General features: G+C 48.7%; 1 protein-coding gene across 1 annotated transcript in view; it reads right to left on the bottom strand.

Moving 5' to 3' along the window:
* Positions 1-23,660, bottom strand: part of lrba (LPS responsive beige-like anchor protein) — a 195,403-nt gene that overhangs the window by 113,007 nt on the left and 58,736 nt on the right. The window contains exons 31-36 of the mRNA XM_036516523.1: positions 21,647-21,828; positions 19,412-19,490; positions 18,576-18,709; positions 17,019-17,080; positions 8,117-8,181; positions 6,187-6,295 (exon numbers count right to left, since the gene is read on the bottom strand). Of these exons, the coding sequence (XP_036372416.1) occupies positions 6,187-6,295; positions 8,117-8,181; positions 17,019-17,080; positions 18,576-18,709; positions 19,412-19,490; positions 21,647-21,828 (631 nt within the window). The remainder of the gene's footprint in view (positions 1-6,186; positions 6,296-8,116; positions 8,182-17,018; positions 17,081-18,575; positions 18,710-19,411; positions 19,491-21,646; positions 21,829-23,660) is intronic.

Below are 23,660 nucleotides of genomic sequence, written 5' to 3'. Positions count from 1 at the left end.
CAATACTGTATGTTCAGACCACTTCAAGCCGCCCACAGCCACAGGTCAATTAAAGTCTTGTTAAGCGTCGATTCCCGGGCCCACACAGGTCCGCTAAGCCCAGCCACGGGCCCACACAGGTCCGCTAAGCCCAGCCACGGGCCCACACAGGTCCGCTAGGCCCAGCCACGGGCCCACACAGGTCCGCTAGGCCCAGCCACGGGCCCACACAGGTCCGCTAAGCCCAGCCACGGGCCCACACAGGTCCGCTAGGCCCAGCCACGGGCCCACACAGGTCCGCTAAGCCCAGCCACGGGCCCACACAGGTCCGCTAGGCCCAGCCACGGGCCCACACAGGTCCGCTAGGCCCAGCCACGGGCCCACACAGGTCCGCTAGGCCCAGCCACGGGCCCACACAGGTCCGCTAAGCCCAGCCACGGGCCCACACAGGTCCGCTAGGCCCAGCCACGGGCCCACACAGGTCCGCTAAGCCCAGCCACGGGCCCACTGTGGAGGTGGAACATCCGCACAGCTTGTTACAGCGCCACGCCGACAAGCTGGGCCACGTTCCGACACGCCAGGGTTTGACACGGAGCTCGGCCATCTCCCGCACCTGATGCTCCGACGTTATGAATTATGAAGTATGGCTGCCGCGCACATGTCAAATGAATTATGGCCATGTAACAGCGCCGGCTGCTCGCAGAAGCTCACCTCGGAGAGAGAGAGAGACGGCTGATCTCTCGGCACGCGCGGAGACGTGCTTCTCTGTCTATAAATCACGCCTGTAACAGCCCTATGAAAATTAGCCGGGTGATGACTATCAGTCAGAGTGGGGCTGCGGGGGCTGCTGTTTCCGGATGGCAGCGCTGTTTGACGGGAGCTGTCTGTCACACAGCGACCCGCTGTAACCAGGGACAGGGGACTGAAGGGGGGGGTTGAGAGGACATGCGCGTCCTCAGTGTGGCGGAGGGGGTGGGGGGGGGGTTCACTGCAACACGTCTGTGCTCAAGGTCACTCACACACCACGGGAGTCAGACCCGTAACATTGGGGTCACAGCCTAAACATAGGGGTCACGCCCATAACCTTCTGCAGAACACAGGCCGGGATCCAGCACCAAATCCCAGATGCCAAGCAGCATGACGGCACCCTTTTTTTAAACAAATTTTATCCTTCCTCCAACTTTACATTATTGTCATTTAGCAGACACTCTTATCCAGGGTGACTTACTTAGGTTACAGTTTTTATGTTACCCATTTATACAGCTAGATATTTACTGAGGCAATTCTGGGTTAAGTACCTTCCCCAAAGATACCGCAGTAGCGCCCTAACAGGGAACTGACCCAGTAGTCTTTGGGTTACAAGCCCTGCCACATAGTTACCACTATGCTACACTGCCAGCCAGTACAGAAGCTTAGCAAAATACCCCACGCAGGACAGGATTTTCAGGATTTACAGAAATTATACAGCATTGCTTTCTCTCAGAAATGAGGTATTTGTGTCACATTTACAAACTTAAGAATATAATCAGTCCTTGTCCTGGATGAAGTGCCACACTGGTGTTGTTCCGGCTGGACACACACAGTCGATGTTACTCACTGCAATATGGCTGCCTGAATGGGATGCTTTAGCATCGTGTCAGGCACGTACTCCACAACGGCAAGGCGTGTGCATATCACTGCACATATCAGAGCACAAGACAGGGGTGACCAACGACACAGAGGGTTAATTACAGGGCTAACTACCTGCTCTCGTGCGCGCTCTCCATCAGTCTGAGCGCATTTAATTAAAGCATGTTATAACCAAATCAAGCAGTCTGAACAAAAAGGGGGAAAAAAAAAGACTTCCGTCTACCTGATTCTTTGCTATCAGGCCCTGCTGATCTGCCCTTGTGGCCTAGAACCCCACACATTTCACCCCTAATAAAGGCCCATAAAGCAGGAGTTCGATCTCCCCCCTTGTTTCCTCCTCACACGCAGGTATCAAAGCGGATCACGCCGCTCTATAGAGGAGCATCATCTCCAGATCTTTTCCACATTACCAATCCTATTAGAAAGAAAACACTAAAAGGTAATTGAATTTCGCCCTGTTATCTCCATCTCTGTCGGCCCACGCTGTAATAACTTACTCTCGGGAGCGGAGATAACTCAATTTCTGTCTGGCCAGCATACGCTCGCCATCTCCAAAGCAAACCGGTTTAAATCACGCCGCCCCTCTATCAAGGTTTCTTGTGGATATGAACTCTGACAGGGAGCACACATAAATTTATTTTTATCTATTTAATAATTCACTTCCAGGTGTCTCGTGTTTCGCTGAGAGCCTCCTTAGGGCTGCACTTCAATTCCACTCCCCGGGCTCGCGTTTAGGAGGGAACCTATCTGATCCCCCTGCGGGGCGACCGCACAGCGTCCGCTGCCTCTCCCCGCGGCCTGCGGACAGGCCCGGCAACACCACCTCTCACTGATCGCTGGTTTCTGAGGTTGCAAATGATGGCAAGTGGCTCATAGGATCATTAGCAGCCACTGCTCTCTACAGCTCCTGTCTACTGTTCATACGCTGGGATGCACTTTCCTTTACATAAAACATTACATTACATTACTGTCATTCAGCAGACGCTCTTATCCGTAGAGACTTTCGTCAGTTACAGTTTTTTAACAATATTATCTATTTATACAGCTGGATATTTACTGAGGCAATTGTGGATTGAGTATCTTGCCCAAGGGTGCAGCAGTAGCGCCCCAGCGGGGAATCGAACCAGCAACCCTTCGGATATGAGTCCTACTCCTTAACCCCGATGCTACACCACAGTGAACGTGGCGTTCAGTGACATGCAGTCCAGCTCAAACGTAAGAGCAGTAAGTCCAACTGCTCAGGCTGTTCTGGCACTAGTGTCTACAAATCATCAGCACAGTAACACGGCGCCACCGTTAATCACCATTAACACTGTAAATACAGTCCTCTAGGCTGCATTTATCAGTGACATTTTCCATTGATTACTAACTCCACGCTCAGTTTGAGGAGTGTCTGAAGAGAGTTCAAACAGGGAGAACAAACTGTTCCCCTCAGTAGGTACCATATTCGTTGTTTCTGTAAACACACAAATGTATCCGTTTTCTGTAAGGTACCTTTGTAAGTTCTGGCATCCATCAATAAGAGATCAATGCATTAAAACTTCAATATAACCATACTATATAGCTATAATTCATGGTATATTTATCGATATAATTGTAAATAATTGCATATAATTAAACACATCAATAGGAAGAATGAACAACATTGGCCAGGTTAATGCATATAGCATCTCCAAAGAACAGCACTACAGATCCCATGCAGCAATAAAGACTAAATTCTTCCACACTCATTCCCTGATTGTAACATAAACACATTTTCTTTTTATCCTCCAAAACCAAAAGGACATAAATGCTATAAACATGGATTTTAAAAAAATTGAAGGTGGCAAAACAGTTTTACCCCTGGGGCATGTTTCATTTGGCGGTTATTTTTATTGTGGCACCGGAGGATGAAACCGGCGGCTCAAAAGAGGAGAGGAGAGCCGGAATGGAGGAAAATCAATACGGCAATATCAGTGTTGCACTTATCTGGGGCTCACTCCTCTCAGGGGTCACTCCGGAGTGCCCTCATTTAAGAGGGGAATTCAATTGTAAAACATAGTTTGCGTGGCCGTGCGGGTATCTGATTAAAGCCCGGCAATCTGCAGTCAGGACGGGCGTTTAAAGAGAGACAGGGTTAAAAAAAAAAAAAACACAGCAGAAAAGAAAAGCAGAGAGTCTGAATGGGGGAAGCACTCTGTGGCTGGTTAGGAAAGCATTCGTGTACACGGGCTAAACATTTACGTTTTCGGAAAGAACGGTCAACTCCTCTCAAAATCAAGGATGGAAACACCAGCTCTGTGACAGGATGATCGATGTGGGCCGATGAAAACGCAATTTGCTTGTTTTGTTTTAATTGCAATAACTTGTGAATGCACCTTTTTGGTGCTAAAACGGTTTAATCTGCAGACAGGGTCCCTTTTTTTTTTTTGGAGGACTTCGAAAGACGTCAAACCCGGAGGAGGAATGCTGCAGACATGCCAACACTGACCGCTTGTTTAAATTCCACCCCCCCCCCGTTAACCAGGCAACACGTAAGCATGCACACTGCATAGTAAACCACTGACCATGACGTTTAGGAGTTTAGAGACAAAACCGCTGTAATTGCACCTGACAAGGCCGCTACAACTGTGTAAAAATGGGTCCAGAAATTCCATGTGTCACGGCCTGACCAAGGGGGGCTAGTCTCTCTCTCCCTCAGACAGCACCGGGTGAGTGGGAAGTGGGGTTGAATAACACTGTGAAGGAAAACCTTGCCCTTGGCTGCCTTTGAGCCATTTCATCTCATTTTTATACCACAGTTTACTATTCAAAGACTATTTTATTACCGTGTCTGTGCAGACGTTTTGCGAGGACATCCATTATTCTACCTGCATGCTGTCTTATTACCATATTATTCTAAAGCAGGACATTCATTACTCCTTTCCTTTGCCTACACAGGGGGAGAGGTATGTGCATTGTATTTGGGCAGATGTTTTTGGAAATTGAAAAGCGCAGGTGGTAATAAGGCTACATGGGAACATGGTAAAAATTTTGGGTTGGGTGTAACAGCTGAAGCATTTCTTGGAGCACCAAGTCCACCTATCCATTCTGCTGGAAGAATATGGATGAGCTTAAAATTTCACAATCCAAACATGATGCTGCAATCAGCTTGACACAACCAGCCTCTGGCTGCACATGTGAATGTGCTTGTTCAGTGACGCCAGGACCAGCCTCATCGCGCGTATGACACACACCTCACACAGAAGAAGAGGTGGTCACTGCCCTATCACGTCACTTATCAATACACATCCCTCATCCTGGCTCTGATACCGCTACAGATGATATGGCCCGGTCAAAACCCCACCCAGACAAGCTGCCTTCCCTTTGTTGATAGGTTAGGCTGGGGATACTTCAAAATATGGGTCAAAGGAACCAGCAGTTGTGCTGTGACTGTGTGCTTGGATTAGCGCACACAAAGGTCACTTCCTTCCCTGACACAGGATAGCGGTTTTTAGGCCATGCTTGAATGAAACAGTCCTAGAAACAGTGGTGCAGTGGTCTTCATTTACTCAGAGAGCAAGTGGCTCACGCATTACCAACATCTCTCCACTAGGGGGAGAAAAGGCCAGCCAAGCAGTCGCAGCTGCTGAACAGTGCCCGTGTTCAGCTCTCTGCTATTTGCGGTAAAGCGAGACCCAGCCGTGACCCTTTGTGAAACGCTTGGTTTTACAGCGTGAGACTGTGGGGTTTTTAAACAGAGGGCCCTTCAACCCCTGGCCCTCGCCCCGCGCCCCGCGCCCCACGCCGCCGTCGGCAGCTTTAGTGCTGGCCGGGCCCAGCGGGGGACCGAGGCACTCTCCGCGCGGATGCCCGGGCGCCACGGCCATATTCCTGTCAGCGGGAAATACATGCCCTGCGGGAGCGCAATCAGCAGGCCTCTGCAGGACAGGAAATGATTCAGTCAAATCGGAGGAGGAGAGGGCCTGAGCTCGCCCCCACGCCAGGCCCGCCGCTCCCGTGAATGGCAGGACTGTGTTTGCCTAGCGGTGGCGGGGAGCAGGGGGGGGGGGGGGGCGTCCTGGAGCCCGGCCGAATGACTCCAGGATAAATTAACATGTTAGAGGCCGGTGTGTTTTGGTAAGATTCGTGCCAAGTGCAATCTACAGAGCTTCGGTAAGGAACATTATTATTCATCATGTTTAAAAGAAAACACTTTACCGCAGGGCTGCGCCCGAAAACGGCTGCGCCTGAAAACGGCTGCCAGAAAGCACTGACAACAGCGGCCCGGACATCACGGGAGTCACGCTAGGGATGGAGGTCACATTCATAAATAACTTCTCTTGTTGAGTGTGCTGCACCTGGGCCGTTTGCGTACAGTATGCCTGGAGATAGAAGTAATTCATTACACGTCGCTGCACAGCAAAACGCAGGTCTCTCACAGACCCCCCTCGCGAGACACATTTCAGAATAGGCAGAGCCTGAGTCCAGCATGACACTTCTGCCTGAAAGCTGGGAAATGCAAGGGGGGACAATAAATTAGGAGCATCCTCGTATGTCCCACAGACAGGAGGTCAGCAGGGGTGGCAGGGAGTGTGGGACTGTGGGCACGGCACTCACCTCGAACTCTGAGTGCTTGTGGATGTCCTCAGCGCGCTGTCGGCTCAGGATGAACTCAGCCTCGTTGGCAACCCTCACCAGGTGATCCTTCATGGTGAGGCTCAGCAGCCTGTTAGAGGGACAGAGAAACCATCACCCTCACATTCACGACACAGCACAGAGGGACAGAGAAACCACCACCCTCATATTCACTACACAGCACAGAGGGACAGAGAAACTACCACCTTCACATTCACTACACAGCACAGAGGGACAGAGAAACCACCACCCTCATATTCACTACACAGCACAGAGGGACAGAGAAACCACCACCCTCATATTCACTACACAGCACAGAGGGACAGAGAAACTACCACCTTCACATTCACTACACAGCACAGAGGGACAGAGAAACCACCACCCTCATATTCACTACACAGCACAGAGGGACAGAGAAACCACCACCCTCATATTCACTACACAGCACAGAGGGACAGAGAAACTACCACCCTCACATTCACTACACAGCACAGAGGGACAGAGAAACTATCACCCTCACATTCACTACACAGCACAGAGGGACAGAGAAACCACCACCCTCATATTCACTACACAGCACAGAGGGACAGAGAAACCACCACCCTCATATTCACTACACAGCACAGAGGGAGAGAGAAACCACCACCCTCACATTCACTACACAGCACAGAGGGACAGAGAAACCACCACCCTCATATTCACTACACAGCACAGAGGGACAGAGAAACTACCACCCAGTACAGAGGAGCAGAGAAACCATCCGCCTCATATTCACCACATAGTGTAGAGGAACCCACACACTAATGGCCTCACATTGTCCACACTGTATAGTAGGACAGAGAAACTATCACCCTCACATTTTCTTCCTTGTTTACCATAACTACTTGATAAAAAAGCATATGGTTGAACATCTATGCAGGGAATTCAAATAGATGTGAAAATAATCACTCACACCTGCGTTGAAAGCATTGATTTATTAACGATATGCATCTGACAGAGGGGGCCTCCGCCTTCGCACTACACGTGTGTAATGTCCCTGCATTATCTGTGCTGATGAAACACCCATCAGGACCCCACCCCGGGGTCGCGGAGGGTCAGGCCCATGTAACCTGGAACAATAACGGGCCGGGGCGCTGGCCTGTAACCCGAGACCGGTGTTTCAGCGCGCCCTCAGAGGGGAGCGGACGCGCTCCCGGTCCCCTGACCCTGCGCCTGACACAGCCTCCCCATCAATCACAGGCTCCCCTACTGCCGCTCTCTTCACTTTCTCACTCGAACCCGGGCTGGGATTCCCCCCCAGCACAGACTGCATCGCAAATCACCGCACTCTCAGACACTCACACACGCACGCACACAGGCGCGCTGCTTAACACTTCTGTTAGCGGTAGCATAAATAAACACAGCAGAAAAGTAAGTGTATCAGACACACATGCTGTGTTAACAATAACTAACAGCAAACATCATTTCGATTTAAGGGCTGACTATAAAACGCTGATTAATGGGAGCTCCTTCTCGGTGCAGGGCGACATAATTGAGAACAGGAGTCTGACACATGGTGAAAGAGAGAAACAAAGACAGAGAGAGAGAGAGAGACAGAGAAAGAGGGAGGGAGAGAGAGAGAGAAAGCTCATCCCCGATGCAGCAGCAGAGACGTGGAGATTTCCCCAGTGTGAGCAGGAGTCAGGGATCAAGGCCCTGTCTCCCGGCTCCCCAGTCCCACAGGAACAGGCAGGTATTGACGGAGACTTGAACTCTGGGCCGGCGCTCCCAGATCACCTTTCCGCGCAGGCATTGATTTTTATTCAATACGCCCCCCCCACCTCTCCCGGGGGTGCAGTATGGATCAGGCGAGCCGGGGGGGGGGATAATGAAGAGCAGGCTAACGGAGGTCAGCGCTCCGAATGATAATTACCTGCCCTCGTTGACGAGCTCGATGAAGGCCAGCCCCGCGTTCTTCTGGATGGAGTTCTGCCATTCCTGGAAACACAGAGAGACGTCAAACGTTACGGCTCGTTCCCGGGACACCCAGCAAATGCGCCAAAATTTCCCAGCTCTCCCCGGAACACGACACACTCCGGTTACAGCATGTTCTACCTCGCCGCCCGGGAGGAGCAGCGATCTGTAACGTTATCTGAGACGGGGGGGCGGTGAAGGGGAGGGGGTGGGGGGGGTCAAGAGAAGAATAAATGAAAAGAGGAGGTTACAGTTGGTCAATGATCTCCCATTATGATTAAAGTATGAAATAATGGAGCTACCCACCCTGAACCGCCTCAATCACAACCCCGCTCTGCTGTGCAAAGGAATACCCCCCCGCCCCGAGGCGTCCGGACATCGAAGCACTGACAATTCAGTGACCGTGCCCTATTCATAAAAGTCAGACTTAATTTTTCGACGACGACTGCTTAAAAAAAGAAAGCGTTTCCGACGCTGAGCCGCGCTGAAACGGCGCCGCTCCCGTTCGGTGTCGGGCCTCGCAGCCTCCGCACACGGCGACGGAGAGGTTGCAGCCTGTGGAGAGGGAAGGCGCACAGACACAAACACTGCCGCTGCTACCATCACCGCCAATTAGGCCGACACGTGCTGAGCAAATCAGGCCCCCGCGCAGCAAGCGCTCCTGTCCGCAGGGGCCCAGAGAGACGGGGGAGAGAGGAAAAAAATGCATTTATCACCGCGGGAACGGCTGCGTTTCCACTCCGCGCAGACCGTTATGCTACTAGGTGTTAGTCTAAACAATCTAATAAAGCGCAGCTGAGAGGTGGCCTGAAGTGCGCTTTAATAGTTGCGAGAGAACGAACCTCGGCGGTCATCGTCTTTCACGACCGGCTCGATATTTCACCACCCCGTACACGGCCGGCCGAAGAATAATAAAACAACGTGACCCTCGGCACGTGTGAAGTTTCGAGGCTCTCCGCTCCCTCGGGGGGAACCCGTAGGAAAAGGCATTAAAGAACCTCAAGCCAAAGAGCAAGCGCAACAGAAACGGCTCCCCAGCACATAACTCACCGCTGCGAACGGACCCTGTTGTTAGACCCAGCCTGCGTGGTCAATAATTTCATACCTATAATAATTTACTTTTAATCACCTGCAATTTCCGCCAGCTGTAAAGCAAGCAGACGGAACCCCCGGCAGGCGTCGTCTTCTCTCCAGGAAGAGATATTTAACAGATTTGGGAGTTTTAAAAAAGCAGCCAGAGAAAATACAAGCAAAATAAACAAGGTTAAACACGCTGAGTGGCAGGAGGGGGTTCTGCTGGGTCAGGGGAGGACTGCAGCACTGGGGAATGTCGCCTTTAACCCTTTAGTCTCCGTTACTGCCTCAGCTGAGAGGAGGCCTGGCTTTACGCACACATCTCCACACAGTAAACACGGAGGCTGGAGGGGTGTGCTGCACGGCAGAGATGAAGCTACTGTGTGTTTGCATGTGTGTGTGTGTGTGTGTGTGTGTGTGTGTGTGTGCGTGTGTGAGCTAAGATAAACACATAGTCACGCCACTTCAGCTACTGCCCATCTCAGCCAGGATGTGTACTGAGGCTCTCTCACTGTTTGGAGGTGGTTTTAAATGCCTGTTGTCCAAGTATGTCTGTTTTTCTGGTCTGCAGTGAAGCTGAGCATTTCCTCTTGGGAGAACACACACACACACACACACACACACACACACACACACACACACACACACACGGTGTTAACCCTTTTGTTTGCATACGGTTTGCCTTGTTGTGTATTGATTTCTACAGCATTTCAACATGACAAGCAGACATCAGATAAAAGAAGCATCTTATGCTGGATGAGGTCGAGCTACAGCACTCTGTTGGGCCCTACCTAGCCAACCCCCTCCAGAAAAAAAAAGCAGCAGCAATCATCCGAAATTGCAAGGAAAATTTTATTTACGTAGGAAAGGGTATACGATATGTCCTTGCCAGTGTCGCAATGTAAGCAAATGCAGATTACAGGGACGCGGTATCAAAACAGTTCTGTCTCAGAAGAAGTTTATGTTCAGCTGGGCCTTATTGGCATTGACCATGTTTACTATACAATCTCGGAGCGGGCTCAGCGGGGAATAGGCCCCCGCTCGGAGTGGAAACGTTGCATATAAATGCGCTTGGCTGCAGGCGGGAGAGCACGAGCCTCCCGGCTGAAGGACATTAACCATGAGGCCCCGGCTGATGGGCCCAGGGCATGCCTCCCCGAGCGGCCGGCTGGAAATAAACGCAGCAGGAAGCGGGGCCATAAACACGGCCCTCTCCTCTCCGCAGCGGCCAAGAAGGGCAAGATGGCCGACGTCTCCCGAGAGCACCGCGCTTCCTTTCCAGCCGGCTCCTCTTTCCACAGAGTCGTTACTGTCCACATTGAGCTGTCCTGTCAAAAAAATGCTACAAATAAACCTAAAAAAACAGCAGACTGACAGAAAAATAGCTTTCATTCCAGAGCGGGCGGTTGCAGAGGCGATCGGATATTGTTGTATTTATAATTCTACAAATGTCAATGGGATGTTCTCAGGCGTTGCTGACCTTTATCTTGCATTTCAGACATAAGGATGGACATTCACATACACTGTAGCATTAAACAAGAGGCTTGCACAACCTGCTCACTGAAAACACCTTTACAAAGGTAATTAAAAAGACAAACACTCCGAAAGACCCGAAACTGTTATTGAATTTCCCTGGTTCACTCATCCCTAACAGCCTTTATGGCCCGATAAGCCCTTCCCATCCCGCACATGATGAGAGGATACAAACGGCCATTTGTGACCTTTCACCTTTCACCCCCTCTGCCCCTGCCTGCCTTACTGCCATGGTGACCAGTCACCTGACCCAGTCAGGTGTCACAGGCAGCACATAATAACAGTAATCATTATTAGTGTCATTACACACATCCAGAAGGTTAAAGAAGGAACTGGGAATGGCAGGGAATCTGTAAGGATTAAGATGTTTCCTCACTGGCCACACTGCAATGACAATGAACGCCTCTGGACAAAGAAGCTGTGTAACTGCACAGGACAGGGTAGCATAATAAGAATCAAATTTAATACCAGTCTCTCTTGATCTCTGAGCGAAAAGCCTCCTTTGCTCTACAATGCACCCAGTCTGAGGCATCTCCATCTCTGTGCTGCCCCCTCACAGTTTTGGGGCGCCCACAACACGGGCCATCAGCGTGTTTCGCTGCCGTTGCCCTGGAGCCGCAGAACAGCTGCCGTGTGGCAGGGGCTGACATCACGGTCCCCGGGGACCGCGCAGTCTGGTGGCCAGAAGAGAGAGGGGGGGGGGGGGGGTTCTATTCACACAAACCCGCCGCGGGGCACAGCGGCTCCGCTTCCACACCGGGAACACAGTACAAACCTGCCTGATTACTTCCATGTTGGCTTTTAACACTGCAATGCTCTCAGAGCCAACTGCACTTACTCCTTGGTTATGGTGATGAAAACGGCGGGCTGTCACAGTGCTGCCTCGGCCTACGAGCTGATGAAAAGATCACTGCTGCTTTTCGATGTTGCCAGTGGGCTGGTGCACAAGGTTGCAGAAAATTAAGTATTTCTGTTTTTTTTTCATACGAGTCACACACTTCCAACACCATTTCCAAGTGAGCTAACCTGAGAGTCCTTCAACAAAGCCCACCAGCAATTATCTGTGCCTTTTCCTCTGACACAAAATGCAAACTGGACACCAAATATCAGGACAGGCCAACTGGAGTATGTTTAGCTTGGGAATGAAGCGGTCTATAACCCCACCAAAGGGTCCGCAACGAATAAGAAATGGGCAACAATGAAGAAAAACACACGTGACACGTCTTCATATGAATAACCTCATAGGCCCTGAGACAAAGTATACATTTCAAATGAAATTACATTGTTTTCAGTCACCTGAACTGACGCACCACTCACAGTACAGCGTTTATGACAGCAAACCTTGTGGATGTTTTTCACTTGCTTGCCATAGCACAATGACATCGGGCATCAGATAGAGGCAGGACTTAATGACTGATGTAAGCGGCTCCACTCGCTGGCACACTTTCAGATGTTATCTGATTCAACAAACATAAACACCTAAAACATACACACTTCAAAACACATTCCCTGGTGTATTTCAGTGGTGGTAACACACACAGGAAACCATACAAAGGGACCGGAACTATTCACTAACCTCCTACAAAAAGGGAGGTAAATATACAGACTGGCATGATTAGCGGTCTCGTTAGGCAGCTAAACTGAGACCGTGATGAAAGTGAGTGATCACCACCTCTCTTTACTGAAATAATCTGCAATAAAACAGGACTCAGAATACCGCTGCTCCCAAACTCCCGCACGCTTGCAGTGTCGGTAATAATGTGAACTTCTTCATTCACCTCAGACAAAAATAACCACTTTAAGAAATCAAGGAGCATTTTAAACATTTTTTCTTTTGTGTTCCACAGTCAATGCTTCCAAAGGGCTTGTTGCACCGACTAAATCTGAGAGCGAAAAAAATTGCAATGTGTTAGTCCTTTCAGTGCTCCACGTTTTATTTTCTTTTTCATAACTATGCGGCAAAGCTGAAATATATGACTGAGCCTTTTTCGTGCACACATGCTGGCAGCTATGCACTACAAATACGAGAGAGAGGAAAGTGAATACCTTCCAAACCCTCATAGCAGGGACCAATGGGGAAAAAAGAGCCATTTATTAATTGTGGCAGAATTTCCCCTTTTTTCCTGAAGGACAGACTACAGTGTCTGTATATAATACCAATTTTCGCCATGCTGCCTTTATGTCCTGGGCTGAGCAGATCAACTGTAAAACAGTTGGGGGCCAAATTAAAACACACTTCATTTTAGGAGGTCCCTGTTCAGCTAGGCCCCTCTTCCTGTCAGGGCCGGCTCCATTTCACTGCATAGCCCCCCGTTCCGCAGGGGGTCAGGGGAGTTAAGTGCCGGTTGATATTTCTCTGTTTTCACTCCGTCACACCGGAGAGCACCGTTCAAAGAATTCGCTGTGAAGCCAGCGTGATGCCACCCTCCGGACCAGACGAGCGGGACGCGGGGGTTGGCTGCTCATGCGTCCCCGCGGCACGAGAGGGAACGGGGAAAAAAAGAGAAGCGCTCGGGTTGCACTGATCTTGAACCTTGCGTGTGTGTTTTCCTAAACAGCGGGGTGTCGTTCTGGCTGTGTGGACGAGAAGGAACTATTCAACCCCGGTTTGACCGCATTCCTCTCCGCCTCTCCCTGCCCCTGCCAGGGCTCGGCCCTGCGCCTCCTCATCCCCCCTGCCCTTTCCCACCCCAGCGAGCCTGGTGAGCGATTCATTTTAGGGCCGCACCCCTCTAGTACACCAACAATTCACTCATACGGGCAGCACAGGGATCCTTAACAACAAGAACCACAAAATCTATTCAGAGATATTTCTCACTGGCGTGCCACAAGGAGGATTTTTCACTGTCAAACTTCTCCCTTTCCAGCTCAGAGTATTGATCCTGTAGCCCCAGTGACCGCATGCTCGCCGCCAACCGGGGGTTAAACTCTATGGTAGAACGGCTCTCTATTTTCAGCCTAGAGGTCAAGGGTCAGGAAGTACGGCGCACTTTAGAAAGTCAATGTCTCTTTGCCCATTCACTGGAAAGATGCCCCATCTGTTAAACAGGTTAACTGTGGCCTCTTGACTTGTAACGTAAGATCTCCATTCTGCACTGGAGACACAACATAATTGATAGTATATATGCAATACACAGGTACACATATGTCTCTCATGTTTCCCCTCTATTTGGTTACCATCATAAAGGACACAAAGTAAAAAAAACTGAACTGGGTGATGTGGAAACCACCATACACACCATAACACACATTGCACACACGCACATCCACTGATTTCCCATAATTCCTGTAATCTGAGAATTTACATGTGAGCCTCATGAAGAAATGTCACATCCTGTTATTCAACGCCAATCAAATGTTCAAAACAAAAAAGAAGAGCCATGCAAGCATCTTAAAATAAATCAAGACTGATGTTTAAATCCGAGCTCCGAGGAACCTGAGTCTAATTACAGCGCCCCGGACTGCAGGGCAGCGGGGCTCGTCTTCCCACCCGTCTCTCCGTACAGGATGCACTTCTGATAAAGCGGAGAGCAGATGACCTGACAGGAGGCCCGCGGAATGAGCGCAGATTTACAGGGCAGTAACGCAGCCACCAGAACATTTATCTGACAGCCCATTCAGATAGCACACAGCTGAGTATCCAAGGAGATGATTTCTAGTCAAGATATTCTACTACCGAGTAGCCAAGCACATTATTTATTTATTAGATGCTTTGGGTTGAAATGTTCCTAAGTGATATACATCAGAATGCACGGCTACAACATTTTCTTTGAATGTGGCACAGGGGTGGTGTTGCCCGAAAACCAGGCTTCCGCACGGAGGATACCAATGGCGAGAAGATGACTTTCAAAAGTGATCTCCATGTAATCAGCAGGAATGCTTTGAAGGCTCCATCACTTACAATTACCTGGATGAGGTGGATGTCTTGATACCGAGATCAGGAGCGAGATTTTATTTGTCACTCCGTCTTTGAAAGATTAAAATCATGTGCAGGAAGCTGTCGCTGGAGGACATCTGTAGGATGTCCAGAAACACACAAGATTCCTCAACAGAGGTGAGAGATGCATACAGGCAAACAAACTCCACACAAACACCTCAGTCACAATGCCCAAGCTCAGGAAAAATTGATGGCAGGTCACTGCTAAATGAATCTGGGGACTGGGCTAACATATGTCTGGACTATGTTAAAAGTTACAACTGAGACATAAGACATCCTTCCGCAGATCGGCTGGATAACAGCAGAGAGATACGATTTGTTACCAGAACGGTGCCCCATCATCTGAGACTAGTATCAGTCACTTAAACACCATATTTTTCACCTGTTAAATCCATAGGTTATCAATGACAATTCCTTCATTTACAAACGTAAGAGGGGTTCTAACTAGGTCAACAATAACCACCAACAAAACCCATGTAACAACATTATAATATCTGAAGTGCAGATACTGCAATGTTTTGAGTAAACTAAACCCCTTTTAATTCCAATACTCCCTAATTTCCCACAACTATGACCTGACACTAAAGATAAGATGGCTTTATAACCTGTTATCTGGTCTTGGAGAGGACATTCTTCTCCCATAGTTTGTGTATGAAGTTTATATATGAGAATCAATAAAACCACAAGTGAGTGGGAAGCAATAAGCCATCCCCCCCAGTTAATGTTTGTGAGCAAAATTGATCTTTAATTGCGAGAGCCTACAGGTTCTTTGGAGAGCGGTGCTGTCAAACTGCTGTTTACAATGCGCTCTTCAACACCAGGCTGAAGCGCTTGTGCACACGCCTCTCATATCCGCGGCGATTAAAAACACGCCGCTGACCTGATCTCTTGAACTCTGACACAGAGCCCACTCCATCTCGCCCAGGGAAATTAATTAAAATTTTAGAGATTGTACCCCATCCTTCTCATCTGGGATGAGAGGGGGAGAAAAAAAAGGAAATCAATCAGATCCGTCCTCGCGTCGGTGCTGGTGCTGCGACGCGGACGCCCGACCCGTCCTGTTCTGCGCCCCCCCCCGTTTCTTATAGCGGGACCAACTTCACTTCATAACGACAATAAATCACTGCCCGGTCTCTCCCTTCTGACCCGCTCGCAGAACGTGCGGCCAAATCACAGGGCGTAATTATCACGGCACAACAGTCCGGGTGTATAATTTATCTCCGGATAAATACGCGCTCATTTAAGCCTCATCCTTTTTTTTTAATTTAAGGGTGGAGACCTTCCCCCACAATAAAATTACATTAGCATTGGCTGTGGGAGAATTTGGCTTGATGATTTATTGAAGCAATCAGCGCCATATTTGCAGTCCTTTTTTTTTTTTTTCTTTTTTTTTGCCGCGAGCCCGGGATACGCGGCAGAGCAGCCCGGCTGGGCCGACGCCACAATCACCAGATTCTGGCTTTGATTAGATTAGCATTAAACAACACCCTGACAGATATGACAAATAGGTGCATTAGACCATGTCATTTATTCTGCCTTCTGCGTGCTAAGGTTCACTTCTCTCCTGCGCCCCCACATCGGCAAATATATGCAGCCACTGACACCAGAAGTGATGTGTAATCTCTCTATATTACCTTTGGAGAATAAGTGAGGTGAATAATGCCGGGTAAATGGGGGAGGGAAGCGCTGGAGAAAGCCCGGTTTCCACTTAAAAATAAAACTGATAAAACGCGGCGGCAGAAGGAGGAGAAGCGCCATCCATCATGCGGGGTTTTTACGCTCCTATTGTGCTGAGTCCACGTGCAAACGCGCAGAGGGCCGTTACTGCACCCGGCCCCGGCGAGGGGCCCCGGCGAGGGGCCCGCGGTGACGGCCCGGGAGGGAGCGTCTCCTCTATCGACACCGCGTGCCATTGATCTCTCGCACCTGCTATGATTCTTTCATTTGTATTCATGAACACTCCGTCAGCCCCTGCCGAAATAAATTTGGCAACATTGCCACGGAAAAGAGAGGCAAATCGATGCAAAGCGGCATTAATTTTGCATTATCCCCCTGCTCATCGGATGGGTAAAGCGCGCGGGCGGCGGACCCGGGTCAAAGGTTCCTGAATGGGTCAGAACCCTCGACCTCTGTTCCAATATCAATCTCATTAAAGGGGCCTTATTTTACCTTCTTTTTAAAGTCATAATGGACACGTGGCCATGGAGGTGGTCAGAAAGATAAGCAGAGGTAACGAGCGTGTAAGGTGGGTAACGGAACAGGAGCAGGCAGGTGGGTCCAGCCAGGGGATGAGCAGGATGGCTGGCTAAGGACTCACCTGAGAGCACAGCAGCATGACCAGCTCCACCACTGAGCTGCTGGACTTCATGCACATCAGACCTGGAGGAGGGAAGAAGAGAACAAGCAGTCAAACCTATGCACTTACATCAACACAAGTGCAGGCACAGCCAAACCCATGTACATATGGTCAGGCAAATGCACGCATGGTCAAATGCACGGTAGGCACAAAAACCCCACGGACATGAGGCCAGCTGAGTGCGTGCATGGCCACATGATCAGCCTTCTAAACACTTGGTCAGGTTCTACACCACAGCACATAATAATAATAATAATAATAATAATCCACTAAAAGAGAAAGGGGTTACTGTAAACAACATTCAAAGGAAAAATCCTGTATTGTTTGTATTGGCACTGATGTCTAGTAACATATTTTTGGTGAAAATTTAATCATTATCTAACAGTATAAGTCTAAAAGAGTTTAGGGTAATGATGAGTATTTTTTCATTTCAGTGTCCATGCTAATGTGTGAAATACAGCAGGCATTTTGCTGTTGTTTTGTCCCATGGAATATCTGAACAGTGTACCTCACCAAAACAATGTCTATGTTATTATGAATGAGATGCTAGAGTACTAAATATTTCCACTCTTTAAATACACCTTTAACAGTCAATGATTTAGTAAATTTATAGGAAACATTTATTATACTATTATATTCATTATATCTTAAAAATTTGTTTACAGCTGTATTCCTTCAATTATAGTATTTGTCTGTCGTTATTCACCTCCTTCGAACGAAACAAAGCTGGATGACACTTAACCCATACATAAGCATTTAAAATGAAAAATAAAGCCATAAACAAAGTGTGCTGCCAGATAAAGTGTCATACGCACAGACAGAAATAGACACACACACATTAAAGGACTCATTCAGTGACATCTGCAGGGGGCAGAAGTATTGATGACTTTAATGAACCGACATAATGTTACTGTAAACTAATACATATTTGGGCCTTGTATTACAGCTACAAATGTGCAGAGCATATGTCCTATTGATCCATAATATCTGCCTTTTTTTGTGAATTCAGAGCGCTGGGGCCATTATCTATGCAGGGAGGGGAAATGGCTCTGTGACCTTTCCATTCTCACTTACTCCGTCCCCTCGGCCCTCCGGCTATCAATCACCTTTCCATTTTGCATGGTGGCAGCAGACATCCCAAACACTCTTATTAGTGGCCTGACCCCTGACCCGCTTTCTCTATAAAACCTCGGCAGCATTACAATCAGTTAGTTAAAAGACACTCTAGATTCTTTGCGGCTTAAATTTGATTAGCGTTGCGCTCGGAAATATTAATAGCCTATACTTAAAACCAGGATTCATCATTAAGGGTGGCCTGCAAAGACTGTTTACTTTGTGTGCTTTGTAAGTCCAACTAAACGCTTTCCCTGGGGTTCATTCTGAAATGCCTATTGAATTTTAGAAAATGCAAAAAATGACTTTCAACTGCCTATTAGAAATACATTTTAAATGAAAATAAAGGTAATTTAAGTGCCATTAAAGGGAGCCCCAGGAGGTCTGGGCTCTGAAGGGACTTACTGGTGCCCTCGATCAGCAGCTCCTGCCCATGACTCCCCAGGAGCGTGCGGGACAGGAAGGGGGCGAAGTCCACAAAGATCTCCCTCAGCAGGGGGGCGGCCCGCTCCAGCACGTGTTCCAGCCTCTCCGAAATACTGGCACGGGGAAGGGGGGGTAGGGGACATCAGACACAGGACAAATTCACCGAGATACTCTACACTGGTGAGGGGGGGACAGGAAGTGAGGCAAGGGGCACTTCTGTTCTGCTTGCCAAGGAACAGGAAGTATGCAAGCTGCACACTCAGGTCAGAGCTTTTCCCATTTCGGTTGCCTGGTTGCCCTCTTTGCCTATGGTGCTCTTCACAAAATCGTCTGTAAGTGGATTCTTTTTTTTGTTTTGTATTAAATCAGGTCCCTGACTTAATTTTGTCAAAAGTCATATAGGTTTCAGAGTGGCAGTAATTTCAGCAGGGAGTCTCCCCACATCCCCTGGACAGGATGCCAGCCTATCACAGTGTCCTTCTCTACAAGCAATAATAACATCTACAGCATTGTATTATTTTCAGTGGAAAAAGACTGAAATTCTGTCCTCTCTGGGCTAAAAGGGTAAGATTTTTCCAAACAGAGGTTTAGTGTAATTTCACCAAATGGACATTGCATGCACTGGAACACATGTTGGGGACGGGTGCTTAATATTTTGCCTGCAACAAAAACAATCTACAATCTACAATAATTTCCAAAGGCTGAACATAGAGAGGACTTAACATAAAAAGACAGAGGGTTTATGATGCAATGGGAAAACCACAGAACTCTCTCCATGAGATTATTGGCCACACGGCCGCAGACGGAGACGTCACCTCATGGTGGAGGCCGAGTCCCGGGTCAGAGGGGACAGTGCGGGGACAGCTGGCAGATCAGCGCTGGCAGAGACCCCTCCTGTATGAAACCAGAGAAGACGTTATTGTGGCTGGCTGCGTGACGATCCCTCTGCTTTTCAGAGCTATATTACATGACATAAAACGCTGACTGGAACATTTCAGAAAAAAACCTGCTGAATAATGACGGGCTTTTCTTTAAAACAAGAGATGATACTATAATACTTTTAGACAAAGAGCTGCATTTCCACATCGATAAGTAAACCTCTTTAGACAAATGTCACAAATGTCTTACAAAAAAACACTAGTAGATAGCAAAAACTATCCACAGAAACTGTTCATTTGAGGTACAATCAAAATGCGACAATTATACATGTCATTTACATATGTCATGTCATACATTAAAGTTAGGACAGAACCATTGAGAGACTTTGATTTCAATGTATTTCTATAAGATCTTTGTGTATGCATTAATTTTTACAAACAGATAATTCAACAGTAAAATGTATATTATTACCCTCTCAGTAAATACGCCCAACAAGTTTCACCAATGCAGGTTGCGTTTCGTGTAATTATATAAACTGCCTCCAGATTTAATTCTCCAGAATCAAGATTATCAGTTTCAGTTTTTCTTTGTTATAATTAGACACTGTTAAAGGCCATGAAAAGGGGTGATATGATTGCTGGACTGATTTACACCAGCCCTAGCAGAACGCACAGACACGTGTAAAACAGCCCCCCCCCTTGCTTTGATGTCGCTTGCTCTCGGTAACACTGTGCTTTTCCGTCGCTAACGGCCGCTGAGTGCGAGTAACTCTTCCAGGCTGACAGGCCCTCTCAGCATCTGCTCGCGGTGGAATGTCTCAGTGCCGTGGGACTCGGGGCTTAACTGCGAACATGTGTGCCCGCCGCGAGTCTCCCGGGTGTTAATGAAGTAGCCACTTCAAACACGCAGGAGTAAATTACCTTATCTCCATTAATCTCCGACCTGATAACTCCCCCCCACCCCCCACACCACCTCAGCTTTCGCTGACACTCTCGAGGACATGAAAGGAAATGCAAATAGTGTGTCCGCCCCGCGTTAAGAGACAACCAGGGTCTGATCTCTGAGCTAGCCTGGTGTGCGCAGGTCAGAGTCTCCTGGTCTGTTTTCAGGAACACGATCCTTTTTAAAGCCTTATTTGGCAACGAGTCAGATCACGTTCCACTAATGTGCAAGCATCAGTCAAAGCCCTTAGAAGCCTCTGTGCAGCTAGTATGTAAGACAGTGCTTATACATGTCATTTAGGACAGGACTTTCCAAACTTTCTGAGCCCACAACCCACCAAACAAGTGAACACTTAACATAGAACATATGTTCACATGTGAATTATGTAAGACAAAAGATATCACTTGTCTGGAAAAACCAGCCATTTTCAGTCTTAAATATGCATCACTGCACAGTACCTGGGCCCACAATGACCAGAATTTCCCTGAAAACCCTTCCGTGCATAATGTTCATAGCTAACTGAATTACATGTCCAGAGCACTCATAAATACTGCCCGACACTGTGGTGAGGGAACCTGCTCCATCTAGCCAGTGGTGATATTTACAGCACTCAGCAGACTTCAGGAATCACTCCTTTGACAATATTGCCAACACCTTCCTCAACACTTTAGTGTTACACCGGCCTTGTGTTTCTATTTACCCAGGATTTTTACTGTCTGTCTGCACCTGACTCACTACTCTGAATCTGTATCTGTATCTCTGGCAGGTCACGTTCCTTAATTAAACCTTTATTATATGTGATGGTACTGACTCTCTCCTCAGTGCTGTGACCCTCTCAGTTAAGATTTCGGCTCCTGTGGACCCCTCTCTCCTCAGTGCTGTGACACTCATATGATTATGACTCTGCTATCTCCCCACAGAGCTGACTCTTTCTCTCATCTGATACTAATATCTGTATATGACTCAGTGCAATAGTTGAACATACCCATAGTCTACACGCATGTATACTTTAACTCATGTTCATTGTGCAACAGCTGTTCATATATACCTCATTCATTCCATACTTATTCCATGCATTCGTCCTGCATTACTGTTGTTTGGTATTTGGTGTTTGGTAGTGCTCGCATACAACGCCTTCGATGACTTTGACTTTATTGGCATGCTTGGCCAATAAAGTCTGATTCGGATCCTGATCCTCCGTGCTGTGACTCACTATTTCTTAGACTCACCGGCGTCAGACTCCGAGGGGGTGCTGTGGGTGGCACTGCCCGATGACACCACAGCCACGTCGTTGACAGGCGTCCCACCTGGAGCGCTGGCTGCGGAGGCCGGGGCGGGCGTGGCCGCAGACACGGTGCCAGCTCCCTGAGATGAAGCTCCTCCCCCCTTCTTGGGTGCTACCACAACACTCCTGAAAAACACCACAATGTGTCTACATTATAGCAAGGCCAAAGGACGGAAACCAAGCCCTGCCAGCTCACACTCAATGCCAATCAATGAACTCTGCACAAGGTATGACAAGCTTGTAACAAAAAAAAATGACTACATACTGTGCACCTCATGTCCAGTGTCATGAATCACCAGTGACATTGCAGGCATGCGGGGCATCCAGCCCTCAAAGCCACTGAGAGCCCTCCATCACTGGGAAGACATGTGCCTCAGCCCCCTGTGCTCTCCCAGCACCGGGGGAGGGAGCGCCAGGAATTCTCGCTGCAGGAGTCAGTGGCCGGACCCCTGCTGCTGGCATGGAAACACCGCAGCGCCACTGCCCCCGTGGAGGAACGAGAAGAATTCCCCGCTCAGAGGCAGCTGGGAAAATCCACCGTTACGTTGTCAGCTTCAGGTCACAGCAAAGTGCGCGCTGATTTAAGGCAGGAAGTTGCGCGCGCCTCAATGCGATCAGAACAGACACGAACAGACACTACACTAACCACAACTCAACCGAGTACATAAACGCCGGAGCGACTCGTCACTTTTTTTTTTTCTTTTTACGCTCTTCTGGTTTAGCAATCGAAATGTTTAATCCCGGCCCCAATAAGGTGATGTCTCAGGATGCTCTGACGAACATTCCTCCGCCTGTAAAAGATGCGGGGATCTGCCTAATTAGGTGCAGCTTTCCGGCCAAGCCCACTGCACTCCCCGGGCAGCGTTTAATTTCAATTAGGCCTCGCTGCATCGGCCATGAGCGCGGAGACGGCTCCATCCGTCTGGATATTTACCTAATGGCATCTTCCGCAGGCCTCGCTGCAGAGAAATTTAGCAACAACTCCCACCATGCTGCTAAACGCTCGCATTAAAACAGCCCTGCAGAATGTCTGCCCCGGGATTTCCGATGCTTTTAACCCCACTTAACAATGAGCGGCTGCTTTTTTACAACGCCCTTGGTAAGGCCTATTACAACACAGATTAAACCGCTGACGAGAAACCTAAAACTCCATCATTAAAAGCCTGTTTTCAAAGAGAGACGTACGTGCAAATAAATTACAGTAAATTATGAATGCAGCCTGGCAGAGACAGCAGAATAACAGCTGGCGCTTTGTACTAAGGGTTCGTTCTGTTTGTGGGTTTAGCTATTGTGGGGAATGTAGGGGGGGCCGACACAGAGCTAGCAGTGCTCAGACCATTGCATGTCTGCATCTGAGAGATCATGAAGGGGGGGGGGGGGGGGGGGGGGGGGGGGTGGTTGGACTGGGATCACGGTTGGAGAGTGTAGTCAGCACGACAGACCCTCCCCACACAGACAGGGGCGTACAGTAGTGCAGCGAGAGGGGCCTGGCGGGGTGAAGTCCATCTGCTCTGCTGCTCCGTCTCTAAATTATTCACAGCTCCATTAGCCATGCTCATGCTAGGCACTGCGGCCAATTAATCAGCCATCAGGTCGTCTGTTACGCTGACAGACGCGACATTGATAAACTTAGGTTCTGGTCAGCAGTTAGTGAATTATTTAAGGGTTAAACCAATTCCATACCAAACATGCAAACAGCACGACAGAGTTACAAGATTCTTCACCGCACTAACTGCTGGCTAACTGGCATGTCTGCTGCTGACTGATAGGCCACCGAAGTGGCTTGTCAATCATGCGCTTGTGCACTTCCTCAGACTTGATGTGGGTCACGTGATTGTGTTAAGGCTGATGTAATCTCACTTCATGGCCTAACCTAGGGGTGGCCAAGCTGTTCTGAAGTGGGAGACAGAACTACCACTGCAACTGTCAATGGGCAGTAATACACTTTACATTTCATA

This window comes from Megalops cyprinoides, chromosome 22 (assembly GCF_013368585.1).
Source record: "Megalops cyprinoides isolate fMegCyp1 chromosome 22, fMegCyp1.pri, whole genome shotgun sequence".
Lineage (NCBI taxonomy): Eukaryota > Metazoa > Chordata > Actinopteri > Elopiformes > Megalopidae > Megalops > Megalops cyprinoides.
Note: the sequence above shows the minus strand (reverse complement) of the source record. Positions and strands in the feature narration are given on the sequence as shown.